Source organism: Camelina sativa, chromosome 12 (assembly GCF_030686135.1).
Source record: "Camelina sativa cultivar CO46 ecotype springtype chromosome 12, ASM3068613v1".
Classification (NCBI taxonomy): Eukaryota; Viridiplantae; Streptophyta; class Magnoliopsida; order Brassicales; family Brassicaceae; genus Camelina; species Camelina sativa.
The window spans coordinates 10,929,323-10,943,806 of NC_141891.1; the positions used below are offsets into that span (position 1 = coordinate 10,929,323).

At 36.9% G+C, this 14,484-nt stretch overlaps 5 protein-coding genes across 5 annotated transcripts; 2 read left to right on the forward strand and 3 right to left on the reverse strand.

The window, feature by feature from the left end:
- LOC104731326 (disease resistance protein TAO1) lies at window positions 1-3,408 on the forward strand. Its single transcript, XM_010450659.3, has 2 exons — window positions 1-851; window positions 2,654-3,408. The coding sequence occupies exons 1-2, from the start codon at window positions 289-291 to the stop codon at window positions 3,237-3,239; spliced, it is 1,149 nt and encodes a 382-aa protein (XP_010448961.3). The 5' UTR covers window positions 1-288; the 3' UTR covers window positions 3,240-3,408.
- Window positions 3,409-4,418: 1,010 nt separating this feature from the next.
- On the reverse strand, window positions 4,419-7,019 carry LOC147930386 (uncharacterized). The gene is made up of 7 exons (XM_087476845.1): window positions 6,776-7,019; window positions 6,616-6,701; window positions 6,272-6,525; window positions 5,760-5,889; window positions 5,377-5,664; window positions 5,073-5,297; window positions 4,419-4,862 (listed from the first exon to the last, which is right to left on the reverse strand). Exons 1-7 carry the CDS (start codon window positions 7,017-7,019, stop codon window positions 4,419-4,421), a joined length of 1,671 nt encoding a protein of 556 aa, XP_087332971.1.
- A 450-nt stretch (window positions 7,020-7,469) lies between these two features.
- LOC104733413 (uncharacterized) lies at window positions 7,470-9,740 on the forward strand. Its single transcript, XM_010452989.1, has 3 exons — window positions 7,470-8,564; window positions 8,644-9,594; window positions 9,675-9,740. Exons 1-3 carry the CDS (start codon window positions 7,470-7,472, stop codon window positions 9,738-9,740), a joined length of 2,112 nt encoding a protein of 703 aa, XP_010451291.1.
- Window positions 9,741-10,049: 309 nt separating this feature from the next.
- On the reverse strand, window positions 10,050-12,751 carry LOC104748456 (uncharacterized). The gene is made up of 5 exons (XM_087476846.1): window positions 11,770-12,751; window positions 11,334-11,688; window positions 11,065-11,248; window positions 10,404-10,589; window positions 10,050-10,340 (listed from the first exon to the last, which is right to left on the reverse strand). Exons 1-5 carry the CDS (start codon window positions 12,749-12,751, stop codon window positions 10,050-10,052), a joined length of 1,998 nt encoding a protein of 665 aa, XP_087332972.1.
- Window positions 12,752-12,780: 29 nt separating this feature from the next.
- On the reverse strand, window positions 12,781-13,885 carry LOC147930387 (uncharacterized). Its single transcript, XM_087476847.1, has 2 exons — window positions 12,935-13,885; window positions 12,781-12,867 (listed from the first exon to the last, which is right to left on the reverse strand). The coding sequence occupies exons 1-2, from the start codon at window positions 13,883-13,885 to the stop codon at window positions 12,781-12,783; spliced, it is 1,038 nt and encodes a 345-aa protein (XP_087332973.1).
- Window positions 13,886-14,484: the final 599 nt, after the last annotated feature.

Here is a 14,484-nt window from a genome sequence, read left to right on the forward strand (position 1 = left end):
GGGACATCAGTTTTGACCACTACTTCGTCGAAATTGCTTCTGCGCTTCCATGTTTTTTCCTTCTGGATAGCCCACAGTCCCACAGCGGACTGTATCCACAAATTTAGGCAGATAGACTTATGCCGGTGACAATATTTTCCACAAATTTCTCTAAGTCAATACTCAGTAATAGAGTCAACTTTATACACATATTAAATTACATAAAAGCCTCTTTGTTTTCATTCTTTCTACACATCTCTCTCTCTCTCTCTCTCTAGGAAGCTCATTGATCCTCTCTCCACCATACAAATGGATTCTTCTCCCTTTATCATTGGTGCTGCTGCTGCAAAAGACAAAGAAATCGATTCGTCTTCTTCATCTTCCTTGTCTCCTTCATCAGTTCCTCCATCTTCTTCGTCTCAGAAGTGGATACACGACGTCTTTCTGAGCTTCTGCGGGGAAGATGTCCGCCGAGAATTTGTCAGTCATATTCTCAAGGAGTTTCAAAGACAGGAGATCACACCACCATTCATTGGTAGTGAGAGCAAAGGAGGAGTATTCAACGGTCATGAACTCATCATACGGGCGATTAGAGGATCTAAGATCATGATCATCGTTGTTTCTAAGGACTATGCTTCTTCAAAGTGGCGTCTTGACGAAATGGTGGAGATTATGAAGTGTAGGGAAGAGTCGGATCAAACTGTGATGGTCATTTTCTATAAAGTAGATCCATCTGATCTAAATAAGCTGACCGGAGATTTTGGAGAGTTTTTTTTGAAAACCTGTGTGGGAGAAAGTAAGCAGGACACTGAGAAATGGAGAAAAGCCTTGGCGAAAGTGGCCAAAATCGCTGGGTACTGTTCAAGAAACTGGTTCGTCCTTCCCATTTCTACTTGCTCTTAATGTTTCAAACACATCCAAATATTAGAGAACATACATAACTCTAGTTTCAAAATTAACATGACTTATATTCATAACCAAACAAGTTTGGTTAACTTTCTCTACTATCCTTATAACCAAACACAATTAAATTTTTTTTAAATATCCATATATATAATGTTCAATAATTAATATAAATATTTAGAAGATTTATTCCAAACTAAAAAAAAATTATTCTTCTATCATCTCTTTTTAATTTTAAAATTTAAATGTAGTGAATCATCATATAATACATAAATTTAATAAAAAAGTGTATTTTCCTGCATATATTGTGATTTGAATTTAAAAAAACAAACATATATTACTCAATTAATATTAAAAGTGTGTGTTCAACATACATATATAGTAAATTTACTGTATATAGTAAATTATAAAATTTTCAGAAGTTTATAATTTATAACTGATATATCTAAACTTAATAAAAAGTTTGAAATTATAAATATTTAAACATATTAAATTTTTAAAATTACACAAACGAGTTATATTACATGACGGGTTATATGACATTACAGTATTGAATTAATAATACTAAAAAATAAACTATCAGTAATATGATATTTCAATACGGGTTAAATCCTCATTTTAATGTTTTAACAACTCATCGAATCAAATTGATTTAATTAATATTGTAGTAAACAAAAATTATTGTGCGGTATACCACAATTTATATATTAAATCACTAAAATTAACAAAAGAGTATATTACCAAAATTAGTATTAAAATATTACAGTAACAAAAATAAAAAATTTTAAAACTTACCCCACGGTGTACCGCGGGTTATAATCTAGTATACTATTATCGCGATAAGTTACAAGCTACTCCTCTCTATTACAATAGAAGATGTTTTGAGATTTCCACGTGAATTAAGAAAAATATTTAATGTTTAGCAATAAATGCATTATTTATTTATAATATTTTTTTATTTTTTATTTTCTTTGTCAACCATTATTTATTTATAATAATATATTTTATAATTATTAACCCATAGTAATTCATCAAATTTTTAAAAGTATATAGAAAATCAGTTTTTATGATACAAAAAAAAAACTTCTTTTATGATACAGAGAGTATGTGATAAACTTATATTTATTTAGTTAAATTATGTAATATATAAAACAATTGAGTTATACAAAACGTAAAATTATTAAACTGTTCAATAGTGTTATTAATATCACCTACCTTATACGTTATAATATTTATTTATCATTGATAATCTATCTAATAAATTATCTTTAACTAATAAGTTATCATATTAGGTTAAAGTTAGTTTGATAATATATATTATTAACTGGATAATGGTTGGCGGACGGGGACATACGCTAAGTTTCGAGGTTGCTTATATATGTTGCTTGCCTGCTCGTCTTTCCAACAATTATCATATTGTAAATCCATGTCGCAAGAAACATCCGCTGAAGTCAAATTGAAACGGTGGAAACCCAAAAATCATAGATGATTCAACCCTAATTGAGATTAAAACCACCGCCACATCATGAAATCAAAATAGGAACCACCATTATAGATGAAAGAATAAGAAAAAAAAAAAAAAAAAATAGATATGTTGACACAGTTTCATCGACAGAGATATAGGGTTAGAATTGTCCAATTTTAAAGAACACTAATGGTAGCACAGTAACATGTGTGTCAGTTAAATATTCAGTCGTGTATGTATGTTTAGTGGTATTACCCTTTATACCAAAATTTTCTTTAACTATCTAACGGATCTTTCTCTTGTTAGTGATAATGAAGCTGCCATGATCGAAAAATTCGCCACTAATGTTAAAAAGGAGCTGATCAACTATACGCCATCAAGTGATTTTGACGTTTTAGAGACGACGCAACCATTCTTACACCTGAAGTCCGATGACGTGAATATGATAGGGATTTGGGGTCCATCAGGAATAGGTAAAATCACAAAACCATGTAACGACATCACGGAACAGCAATTACATAATGAGATTTTGCCTCGAAGTATAATAAACCCGGAGGATGTCAAGATTCATCATTTAGGAGTTGGGCAAGACTGGTTAAAAGACAAGAAGAGAGTGTTTGTTGTTCTCGATGGTGTGTTTCAGCCGGCGCAACTAGATGCCATGGCGAACGAAGCTGGGTTGTGTGGTCCTGAAAGTCAGATTATCATCACTACGCAAAATAAAAAGCTTTTGAATAATCATGGGATTAGCCATATGTGTGAGGTGGGTCAGTCACCTGATGATGAAGCTTTTCAGAAATATTGCATGAATGATTCAGGTCAAAAGTCTTCTTCATCTTCATCAGTTCCTCTGTCTTCTTTATCAAATATAACAAAAGATAATATCTGGTAGTAAATTATATTTGTACATGCTGTAATAGGGCCGGAAAAGACTCCATCTTGTAGGTCTTTAATGAGTTCTTCCAATTTCATTTTAAATACACGACATTTCATATGTTCGTTCACTTCTTCTCATTTTGGATTTGTTGTTCTAATAATGAAAAGGTCCGAATTTTCATACCGTCTACTTATTGCCATGTACCATGAAGATGGTAAAATTATTTCTTGGCCTAGTTTTCTTTGAATCTGCATCCCCTTGTTCAACTGCATCACATACATTATTGTAATGATCTGCTCTAAGTGGAAAAGTTCATATGTTCTTGCTCAATAGCAGTGTATGCATCAACCACATATTGATGGAAAAAACGGCCTGAACAAATTATTGTTCATGGAGATGTCAGTCTTGAATATATTTGGTATCCATAATACTCTCCCATTGTAACGTATGGCCTCTTCGTAGTATATCCTTCTCTATATGGAAAAGTTATTTCCATATAACCTTGTTCACCATATGGAAACAATAAACACTACAAGAAAACATGCTTTTTGTGACCATCAAAATCGTCACAAAGTGGTCCTAAAGTCGCTGTTTACGACTAATGAAAGACTAACTGAAACGGTCGCTAAAATTTGGTCGCAAATTAATACGGTCACAAAGTGGTCGCTTATTTGCCACAGATTAGTAAGTACAAATAGTGGTCGTATATTAGCGACTAGAGTGGGACTATCCTTCGCGGTCGTAATTAGAGACTAAATAGCGACTCCCTATTTTAGCGACTGTATTGAGACGTAATCAAGTAGTCACAGTTAGTAACTAAATAGCAACCTAGAGTGTTAGCGACTACTTTGATACCGTTTTTGGTAGTCACATAATAGCGACTGAGTCATGACGATTTGTTTGGTTGTAGATTTGCAACGTTCTGTTCTCAGAATAGGGTTACAAATTAGCAACCAATATGCAACTTTTTATATTCTGCTTACTATTGTTCATGGTCACAAAAGGGTGAGTTTATAGCATCTGATTTGTAACTGTTTTGTAGAAATTTTTTTTAAAAAAAACTAAAATTAAATACTAAAACCGATTTAGATTAGGATTATAACCCAAACAATTGTACCAAAAAACCTGCAACTATCCATAAAACATCCTAACAAAAAACCATAGTTTGATTCACAAACAAGTTATGAAAGTATTTTAAGGCAAAGGAAAGGTTGAAGAAGTGTTGGACAATGGTGAAGTGGCTGGTCCGTTAGCTGGTCCGTTAGCTGGTCCATTGGCTGCTCCGTCTGCTGGTCCGTCTGCTGTTGTGGCGTTAGCTGCAGTGGCTTGTTGTTGAAGAGGTGGTGTTGTTGCATTAGCCATAAAGTTGCTGAAATCAGGATAAGTGTTTTTTAGGTAGGAGACTACCATCTCCAAGCTTGTTATACGACTTTGAGCGTTGCGTTGCTCCTCATCACGCCTAGCATTTTCTTCATCAACTTTTGCGAGCTTAGCACGAGCAGCTTCAAGTTGGTCTTGCAACTCTAAGATTGACGGTGAAGAAGCTGTTGAATAACATTGTTTTCTCTTCCCTTTGTTGATCGTCTCAGCTAGTTGGCCAAGTCCAAAGGGTTTTCCCTTGTCATCTGTGATAGTACTCTAACACACAAAAAAGATGATGCAAAACCAATTAGATTGAAACAGACAATGTTAATGTTCGATGAATTTTCATGCTGAGAAAGGAGAACCATCAATAAAAAATGCAGACCAATGAACATCAGCAAAACTAGACAATAAGTATTAGCAAAAGCGAGAATCATCATCAGAAAGCCACACAATCAACATCACGAAATGAAAGTCAAAAAATACCTTGAGAAATATGTCATCTTTATCTTGAATGGTGAGGGTCCGTTGAGATGAAAGGTCTGAACCGTCAAGATCATCAGCATCAAGCTGATTCAATGTCTCTTCTAAGTTCTTCTCATAATCTTCAGCTACTTTTTTAGCCTTTGCATCAACAAAAGTTCCATCTGGCCTTGTATGAGCTGCCATAAAAACTTCACCAAGTGATACAGGGCGACCCAATTTATCCTCCTGTAATGATACAAAAAAAAGTTACTAGTGTCACATGTAAAAATCAAAGGCAGCTAAAAACGCATTACCAACTCCTTACCAAGTCTAGTTGTACTTGCAAGTATGATTTCTGTCCGAATAAGTGTTTATGGACGCCAAGCCCGTCACGATCAGAATTTCTGGACTGGGAAGCAGTAGTGCTCTTTTCAATAGATTCGGGAGTGTTCCAGTGCTCCATCATTTCGAGCCAAAGTGTTGGTCCAATCCAAATTGGATTCTCCCCACTCAGCTTTGCTTGGCTCACAATTCCTTTGAGTCTTCTTTTGGCGACTCTTATGAAATTTTCTTTAACAACCTCAGTAATCCCACTGTCCCAGTTGTACTTCCGCTACACAATACACAATACAATATTGTTATGCTAAGTGTGAATGATTCTCATCATGGTATGTAGTCAAAAAAAAAAAACTGTAAAGAGAGCATTACCGCAAACGTTCTGAAGTATCGTTCTTGAATGTGAGTAGGTGTAACCTTCCAACTGTAGAAAGGACCATCAAACTTCTTTCGAAGTATTCCACTTATCACTCGGGCCAGTTTTCCTTTGTCCCGACCAAACCTATTAGACAAATATTAGGAGAGCAAATGAAAGTAAAGATTAGAAAACCAAAACAAAACTGCATACTAAAATTAAGAATCAAACACAACAACCTAAGTGATATATAATCAACACAAGAGAACCAAGCAATGCTATGTAATCAAACTAAAATTCAGAATCAAACACAACAACCTAAGTAATCCCATCAACACAAGAGAACCAAGCAATGCTATGTAATCAAACTAAAATTCAGAATCAAACACATAATTTACGAAGAGTATAAGTGATATACAACAAAATTAGTTTACATATAAGTCAAAATTTATACACAACAATTTCCTACCTAGACTCGTTTACGAAGACAAATATGTGAACTAGAAAGAAGAAGAAAGAGATCTCTCACCATATTGTCTCAACATCGGGGATAGGATACGGACTCAAGAGTGGTAGATGTTGTCGTCCAGGAAGAACCAACAAATCATCTAATAGCTGTTGGTAGTCTTGTTGATTTGGCGGCTCCGGATCTGGATTCTCAGGCGGCAGCAGTGGTGGTTCATGCTCCGGAATCAGAGGCGGTGCTTGATGTTGGGGAATTTGGTACGGTTGTTGTTGATGGTGGGGAAGCTGGTACGAAGGCTGTGGTTGCTGGTGCGGAGGCTGTTGATGTTGAGGAAGTTGATGTTGGGGAAGTTGGTACGCCGCCGGTGAAGGCTGATACGGTGGGTATTGCTGGTGGTATTGAGCCGCTTGCTGCTGTTGCTGAGGTGGAGAGTGTGAATTAGAAGGATATTGAGACGGAAGAAACGGGGAAGCCGAAATTGTTTCGTTAGATGTTTACCAATTTGATTCTTGTGATATGTAGATTAAAAATATTGACATATGAATTTAGGGTAAAAGATAATAATACCTAAGATGAATGGTTCATAATTTTGATACTTCTTTGATTGTAGCACGTCAACAATGCCTCCATCTCGAATTCGAGTGCCTTTGCCAATTCTTGGATCAAACCATTCACAGAAGAAAACTATGATCCTTAAATTCAATAATCCTGGATACTCGAGCTGAATAATATTTTCGACGGTCCCATAATAATCATCTTCGTCATGTCCTTCTGAATAATTTGACCCTCGAACACATATCCCATAATTCATTGTTTTCCTGGTTCTCCCATGGGCCTTCGTGTGAAACAAATAACCTCTTGTAAAATACATAGGCCATGACTTGACTTTATTTTCAGGACCTTCCACAATATCATATACCCATGGAGGAAAACTTTCTGAACTTGTAGAAACCTGTAAGTGTATATAATATAATTAAAAATATACACATATAATATATATTAAATTATTGAATAGAATATTCTTACATATTCACGAATCCATTTAGGAAAATCTGCTTCTCTTTTTGAGATGACTTCAGCCTCAGAAAGTTCTGGATCACCATATTGACCGCGTGCCAACAAAATTAAACCGGATTAACCCAGAAATCGACCCAAATTGACCCGATTCAACCCGTTAAACAATACCCATTTATCCTAAAATCCCCAAAACATAAAAATCCCCAAATCGAAGAACCCTAGAAACGAAAAAATCTCAATTTCCATGGATTCGAATGAGCTGGAGACGAATGCGATAATTGTTCATGACGAGGCTACTGCTACTGCTACTGGGTCTGTTCCGCCAGAGGAAGGAGGAGAAGGTCCGATCGAAGAGGATGAACCCGATGATGAAGATCCAAGAGAGCGAGACGCCTTTGACATCGAGAAAGCTGTATTGGAGTTTGTAGACGAACCATCGATTGTTCATGATGAGTATCCGGACAGTTCAAGTGATGAAGATGATGAAGCTCGTCGGGTGAGAAAGCGGAACAACATCAGAAAAGTCGATGGGACTTTGTACTATCACCAGACATTCTTCAACGCCATTGCATTTAAGGAAGCTGTACTCGGCCATGCTCTGAAGACTGGATGCAACATCGCACAGTACAGGTATGATAAAACCAAGATTGGATTTAGATGTGCTGGCGATGGATGTATTTGGCGCATATATTGTGCAATCACGAAGAAATGTAGGAGGTGGAGGGTGAATAAGTACATTGATAAGCATACATGTAATCCAAATGGAGATTGTGAGATGTTGAAGGTTCTTGTTATCTCTAGGTTGTTTCTAGATCAAATCAGAGAAGAACCTGAGTATTTCATGCCAATGAAGATAGAACAAACCATTAAAGCAAAATGGAAGATCACTGTATCTAGGCCTCAATGTCAAGCTGCAAGGAATAAAGCTTTGAGATGGATTGAGAAAGAGTATGATGAGCAGTTTGCAAGGCTCCAAGATTATGCGGCTGAGATACGAGAATCAAACCAAGATTCAACTGTTGAAGTTGTCACTGTGACTAACGATGCAGGAGAAGAGGTATTTAACAGTTTCTATGTCTGCTTTGATGTGCTCAAGAGAACATGGAAAGATTCTTGTAGGCCACTAATAGGTTTAGATGGAACCTTTATAAAAGGTAAAGTTAAAGGTCAGTTGCTGGTTGCTTTAGGTAGAGATTCAGATAATGCTATATACCCAATAGCATGGGGGTGTGTACAAGTAGAAAACATAGTAAATTGGTTGTGGTTTGTGAGGAAGATGAAGGCTGATTTGGGACTAATGGATGGTGATGGTTATATCATAATCTCTGATCGCCAAAAGGTAATAAACATTCTGATTTTGGGTTCATTGCTAATGTGTTGTATTTATTCAGTTATTAACCTCTTGCTTTTTTTTTCAGGGACTCATCCGAGCTGTTGAGTTAGAGCTACCAAAAGCTGAGCATAGAATGTGTGTCCGACACATTTATAGCAACTTGAAGAAAAGTCATGGGAAAGATAAAGAGATGAAGAAGTATGTCTGGGATATTGCATGGAGCTACAATGAGAAGGATTTTGAAGCAAACATGATCAAGCTTCAAAACTACAGTGAGATTGTCTGGCGTGATGTGGTAAAGTCGAAACCAAGAACTTGGTGCAGGGCGTTCTACAAGCAAGGGAACTTCTGTGAAGATGTTGAGAATAACTCAGTCGAGTCATTCAACAACTCCATTTTGAAAGCCAGGGACAAAGCATTTGTGCCAATGCTTGAGACCATAAGGAGACTTGCGATGGTCAGGATTGCCAAGAGATCTGCTGAATCTCATGATCACAATGGGAGATGCACGCCATATGTGTCTAAGTTCCTTGCCAAAGAAATTGAAAAAGCTTCTGAATGCCAGATAAGAAGGAGCACAAACGACAGTTACGAAGCTACACTTAGTGGAGTTTCTCATCGGGTAAGCTTGACTGAGAGGACTTGCACTTGTCAGAAATGGCAAATCTGTGGCATTCCTTGTGAGCATGCTTATGGAGTCATGATTGATAGGAAGTTTGAGGTTGAAGACTATGTGTGTTTCTGGTTTCGGACACCTATGTGGAGGAGGAACTACACAGAAGGCCTTGTTCCACAAAGAGGACCTGCTTATTGGCCATCTACCAACCTCCCTAATGTGCATAGACCACCATCACCACCGCAGCCTGGGAGGAAGAAAGGAAAGGAAAGTAAGAAGGACAAAAAGAGGAAGAAAGGACCAAATGAGTCTCCTTCGAAAAAATCATCTAAAAAGTTGAAAAGGATAATGCATTGTGGTATGTGTGGTGAAGCTGGTCACAATTCTAGGTTTCACTCGAAGAAGAAGTCTACTAAACAGGTTAGTAGGTGTAGTTTTCAACAAAATGTGTTAGATAGTATGTGAATCTGACCTTAATTTTGCTTCATCTTGTGTCTTAGACATTTGAACCACAGATTGCTCAAGGCACTCAAGGCACTCAAGTGGAACCATGGATGCATTTTTAGGATGTTTAACTCGGCTTATGTATTGGTTTTGAACCATGGATGCATTTTTAGGATGTTTAACTCGGCTTATGTATTGGTTTTGAACCATGGATGCATTTTTAGGATGTTTAACTCGGCTTATGTATTGGTTTTGAACCATTTCTGCCAATGTCTCTGATTTTTTGGTTGTTATTGTTATTGTTATTTTGGTTTCTCATTAGACATAAAAGAGGACACAACAAGAACATAACACTACCAACAACAACACAATACATAACAAACCAAACAACTACAAGCCAATACATAACAAAACCAACAACTACAAGCCAATCAAACTATCACTTTACTCAAACCAATCATGATCATACAACCTACAATTACAACAATCATTATTTTCTTCAGACTTGATTTGGTTTCCAACAGTTCTTCTTCTACCCTCTCAAAAATCTCTTTCTCTAGCTTCATTTGCATCCTCTCAAAAACAATCTTTTGGTGATCTATAGTCTCTGTTGTAATCTGGGACACTGTTTGTTCAAGTACAGCCGTTCTGACAGCCAATCTCTCAATCTCATCCAACAATGCTTCGTCAACCCACTTGAAATTGTGGTTATCATCAATGAGCTACAAAGCACAGAGAATTAGAGTGAAAATTTTCAAAAACAACCCAAAATTCAAACACAATACCTTAAGTGATGCAGCATAACCACACCGATAGTAACGACGGTATGGATTGGCAGCGGACTTTGAAATCAACGCCACGATACTAGCTCCACACCAACATGTCTTCGGTACACCCACAACTCTTCTTCTCTGTTGGACATTGGCTGTTGCACTCGTAGCTCCAGATGAATTGCTCATATCCAAGCTCAGCTGTTGAAGATAGAAATCGAAAATATCGATGAAGAGAGCAAAACTAAAACTAGGGTTCTAAATTTTTTAATTTAGGGATTCTTCATACTGAGTATTTATTTCGGGTTGTGAATAACTCTAATCGGGTCACAATTCGGTTTATTGTATTCGGTTTTTGGTTTCGCATTGGTTTTATGTCATCAACCGAGTAAACCAATGATAAACCACGATTTTAGCATAATGTGTGGACAGAAGTTTCGAACTTTACAATTAGGGGGATACTGGACTGAAACTTACTAATTGGGGGGACAGAGATCGAAGTTTAAAAACTGGGTGGATGTGGTGCTATATGAAAGTTCCTGGGGGGACACAGATCGTTTTTCCTCACCATATCGAATATGCGCCTCCAATAACCTATTTTTCACCAAAAATATATATGACTTTTTAACCTGAAACCAAGAAGATCATGTATATTAAAATTAATAAATTAACAAACAGCATACCTCTCAAGTGGCCTAAAATAGTCACAATTGCGCAAAACATATGCATGTGCACATTTGTACTCTTTTTCACTTAACCAAAATTCACTACATTTTCCACTTGGACGACCCACATAAGTGAATATCTCTGGTACCGGTACAGGAAAAACAGGTACTTCACCTTCATTATACCTTATCTCCCTGAAAATTAAATTTAGTTCACTATCATTAATATAATTGGAAGCGAATACTGAATTACCACAATTACTAATTAATTAAGCTATACCTTCTTCGGTTCGCTGTAGATATGTTGGAAGCAAAATAGTGTTCTGAAAAATAAGATATCTCATCATTTAAGTATGATTGAACTATTGATCCCGCTGGATATCTTTTGTTCTTCGCCTTGCTTTTAAGATGTTTAAAAAACCGTTCGAAAGGATACATCCATCTGTATTGCACAGGACCACCAAGTTGTGCTTCGTATGGGAGGTGTACAGGTAAGTGCTCCATCACATCAAAGAAAGAAGGCGGAAAGATTTTTTCCAAATTACACAAAATCATCACAATATTCTCCTTCAGAACCTCAAGGCGGGTTTGTTCCAACGATCTACTGCATAAATCACGGAAAAATGCTCCAAGCCCTACATAATTAAAACATTATATCTTTATTATTCCATTATTATTTTCAATAATAAAACATGCAAGAGATAATTAATATAAACCTGATAATGCAAGGTGCACATTTCGCGGTAGAAGTTCTGCAAATATAAACGGAAGCAGTCGTTCCATAAATACATGACAATCATGACTTTTCATTCCTGAGAACTTTCCACCGTTGATGTCTGCACAACTAGCCAAATCTGATACATAGCCGTCAGGGAATTTAACCTCATGTTTGACCCATTCTAATAGGCATTCTTTTGCTTTTGGAGTCAACCTCCAAACAGGAATTGGAGCTCTCCCTCTGTCATCTACATGCAATTCTTTCCGAGAGCAAAATCTTTTAATGTCCAATCTTGACTTCACTGTATCTTTTGATCTATCTTTAACATTCATAGTAGTATACATGATATTATCATGCATATTCTTCTCGATATGCATCAAATCAAGATTGTGTCGTAGAATCAGATCAACCCAATAAGGCAACTCCCAAAATATGCTTTCTTTATGCCAATTATGCCACTTTCCATAGCCTTCCACTTTATCTTCATGACCATTTCCACCGCAGATAGATGTTTTAGGTGCTTTAGATTGCCTTATACGCTGATATATAACTTCTCCAGTCAGAGATGGCGGTGGATAATCGTTCAAAGCATGTTTTCCCTTTAGAAAGTTATTTTTATTCTTCCGCAGTGGATGATTTGTAGGAAGATACCTCCTGTGACAATCAAACCAACATGTCTTTCTACCAGCCGGCAACCAAAAAGCATTTGTATCATCCATACAAATAGGACATGATAATCTCCCATGAGTAGTCCATCCTGACAACAAACCATATGCCGGAAAATCGCTAATAGTCCATAAAAGCGCAGCTTTAAGGTTGAAGTTTTGATCTAACAAAACATCATAGGCTTCAACCCCGTTGTACCATAGCTCCTTTAACTCGTCGATCAACGGTTGGAGGAAAACATCAAGACTAGCTCTTGGATGATTTGGTCCTGAATTCAGAATTGTTAGGAACAAATACTCACTGTTCATGCACATATCCGGAGGTAAGTTGTATGGTGTCAAGATTATAGGCCATAACGAATGGTGTTTGGACATGCCAAAAGGATTAAAACCATCTGTACATAATCCGAGATAAACGTTTCTTGTTTCTCCTGCAAATGTAGGATGCAGATATTGGAAATTCTTCCACTCTGCTGCATCAGATGGATGACACATTACTCCGTCTTCTGAATCATGCTCAGCATGCCATCTCATCGCCGATGCAGTCTTCTCTGATTGGTACATTCTCTTCAATCTGTCAGTAATAGGTAAATACCACATACGACTAAAAGGTATTCTATTTCTTCCCTCAGTGTCCTTGAACCTTGGTTTTCCACAAAACTTGCAATGCTCCAACTTCGCATCTTCTTTCCAGAAGAGCATACAATTATCTATACATACATCAAATGTATGGTACGGCAATCCTATCTTTCGCATCAAAGACTCTGTCTCGTAGTATGAACCGGTTGCCTGATTACCCTCTGGTAAATACTCCGTAAATAATTCAGCCCATGAGTCCATGCAGGTTTCAGATAAATTATGATCTACTTTGTTGTTCATGAAACGAGCAGCCAACGACAATTTTGACTGACCTTCCCGACACCCATCATAAATTGGATTATTTGCAGCATCTAACATATCATAAAACCGTTTTGCATCTTGGGTAGGTTCTTCATGAACATGAGATCCACTTTCATGTTCATGTTGATGATACTGATTAAATGGTGTAGTACCATGAAATGCATCATTCACCATACCAGCAAATACATTCCCACCATTTCCTCCGTCAAATTCTACTGATTGACCACCCCACGTATAATCTACATTACCATAATGACTACTCGTTCCTTCCCCAACTACATTATAATCCTCACCATGTTCAAACCATACATAATATCCAGGCGTGAATCCTCTACTATGCAAATGCGATGAGATCGTACGAGCATGAAATGACTTTTCATTTTGACATCTAATACAAGGGCAGAGAAACCTACCTCCACTGTTATGTGCTGATGACTGGTTACTTGCAAAAGCTATGAACTGATCTACCCCCTCCAAAAATGCCTTCGAGATATGATTTGTGTCTGGATCGATCCTGTTGTACATCCACTCTCTTGAATAATTCCACATTTTTTCTTCGCTTGTTTTTTTCTCACTTTTTTTCTTCTTTTCTTTTTCTCCTTTTTTCTTTCTCTATTTTTTCGCTCTTTGCTTTTCTTGTACCAAATAATTGAAATGAGAGGTGTGAGAAATGAGACGAGAGAGCGGTTGCTTATATATAGGGATAATGTTATCACCGTTTTGCGACTACCAGATAAGAGTCACAAATTTGCGACCGTTTTGTGACTCATTTGCCACCTTTTTACGACCACTTAAGGACTACAATTATATGTCGGCAAAGTACAGTACACCACCTATCCTCAACATTTTCCACGTTTTTAACTAACTTTTGTTTACGACTACTTTGCAACGAAGTTATAACTGATACAGGTAGTTACAACTCCGTCGCAAATTTGTAACGAAATTGCGACCAAAATTAACGACGTCAATGATAGTCGCTAACTCGTCGCTGTTTGCGACTGTTTCGCGACTCGTACTATAGTGCTTTTATAGTAGTCTTAGTTTAGTCGCAAATGAGCAACGCCTTCGCAACTATTTTTATTAGTCGCATATTTAGGACCATTTAGCGACCAAATTTTCTGTAGTTGTGTTATAGTAGCAAATAGGTC

Bases quoted from the DNA above. Each gene is read 5' to 3' on its own strand.
- LOC104731326 (XM_010450659.3), top strand. From the start codon at position 289: ATGGATTCTTCTCCCTTTATCATTGGTGCTGCTGCTGCAAAAGACAAA. The intron at 852-2,653 runs GTTCGTCCTTCC...TTCTCTTGTTAG, and splicing joins GGGTACTGTTCAAGAAACTG to TGATAATGAAGCTGCCATGA.
- LOC147930386 (XM_087476845.1), bottom strand. From the start codon at position 7,019: ATGAATTATGGGATATGTGTTCGAGGGTCAAATTATTCAGAAGGACAT. The intron at 6,526-6,615 runs GCGGCTCAATAC...CAACATCAACAG, and splicing joins CACCTCAGCAACAGCAGCAA to CCTCCGCACCAGCAACCACA. The intron at 5,298-5,376 runs GTAAGGAGTTGG...GTATCATTACAG, and splicing joins TGCAAGTACAACTAGACTTG to GAGGATAAATTGGGTCGCCC.
- LOC104733413 (XM_010452989.1), top strand. From the start codon at position 7,470: ATGGATTCGAATGAGCTGGAGACGAATGCGATAATTGTTCATGACGAG. The intron at 8,565-8,643 runs GTAATAAACATT...TTTTTTTTTCAG, and splicing joins TAATCTCTGATCGCCAAAAG to GGACTCATCCGAGCTGTTGA. The intron at 9,595-9,674 runs GTTAGTAGGTGT...CTTGTGTCTTAG, and splicing joins AGAAGAAGTCTACTAAACAG to ACATTTGAACCACAGATTGC.
- LOC104748456 (XM_087476846.1), bottom strand. From the start codon at position 12,751: ATGTGCATGAACAGTGAGTATTTGTTCCTAACAATTCTGAATTCAGGA. The intron at 11,689-11,769 runs GTTTATATTAAT...TTAATTATGTAG, and splicing joins TGTGCACCTTGCATTATCAG to GGCTTGGAGCATTTTTCCGT. The intron at 10,590-11,064 runs GTTTGTTAATTT...TATCTTCAACAG, and splicing joins GGCCACTTGAGAGGTATGCT to CTGAGCTTGGATATGAGCAA.
- LOC147930387 (XM_087476847.1), bottom strand. From the start codon at position 13,885: ATGTGGAATTATTCAAGAGAGTGGATGTACAACAGGATCGATCCAGAC. The intron at 12,868-12,934 runs GTAATGTGTCAT...CTACATTTGCAG, and splicing joins AGCATGATTCAGAAGACGGA to GAGAAACAAGAAACGTTTAT.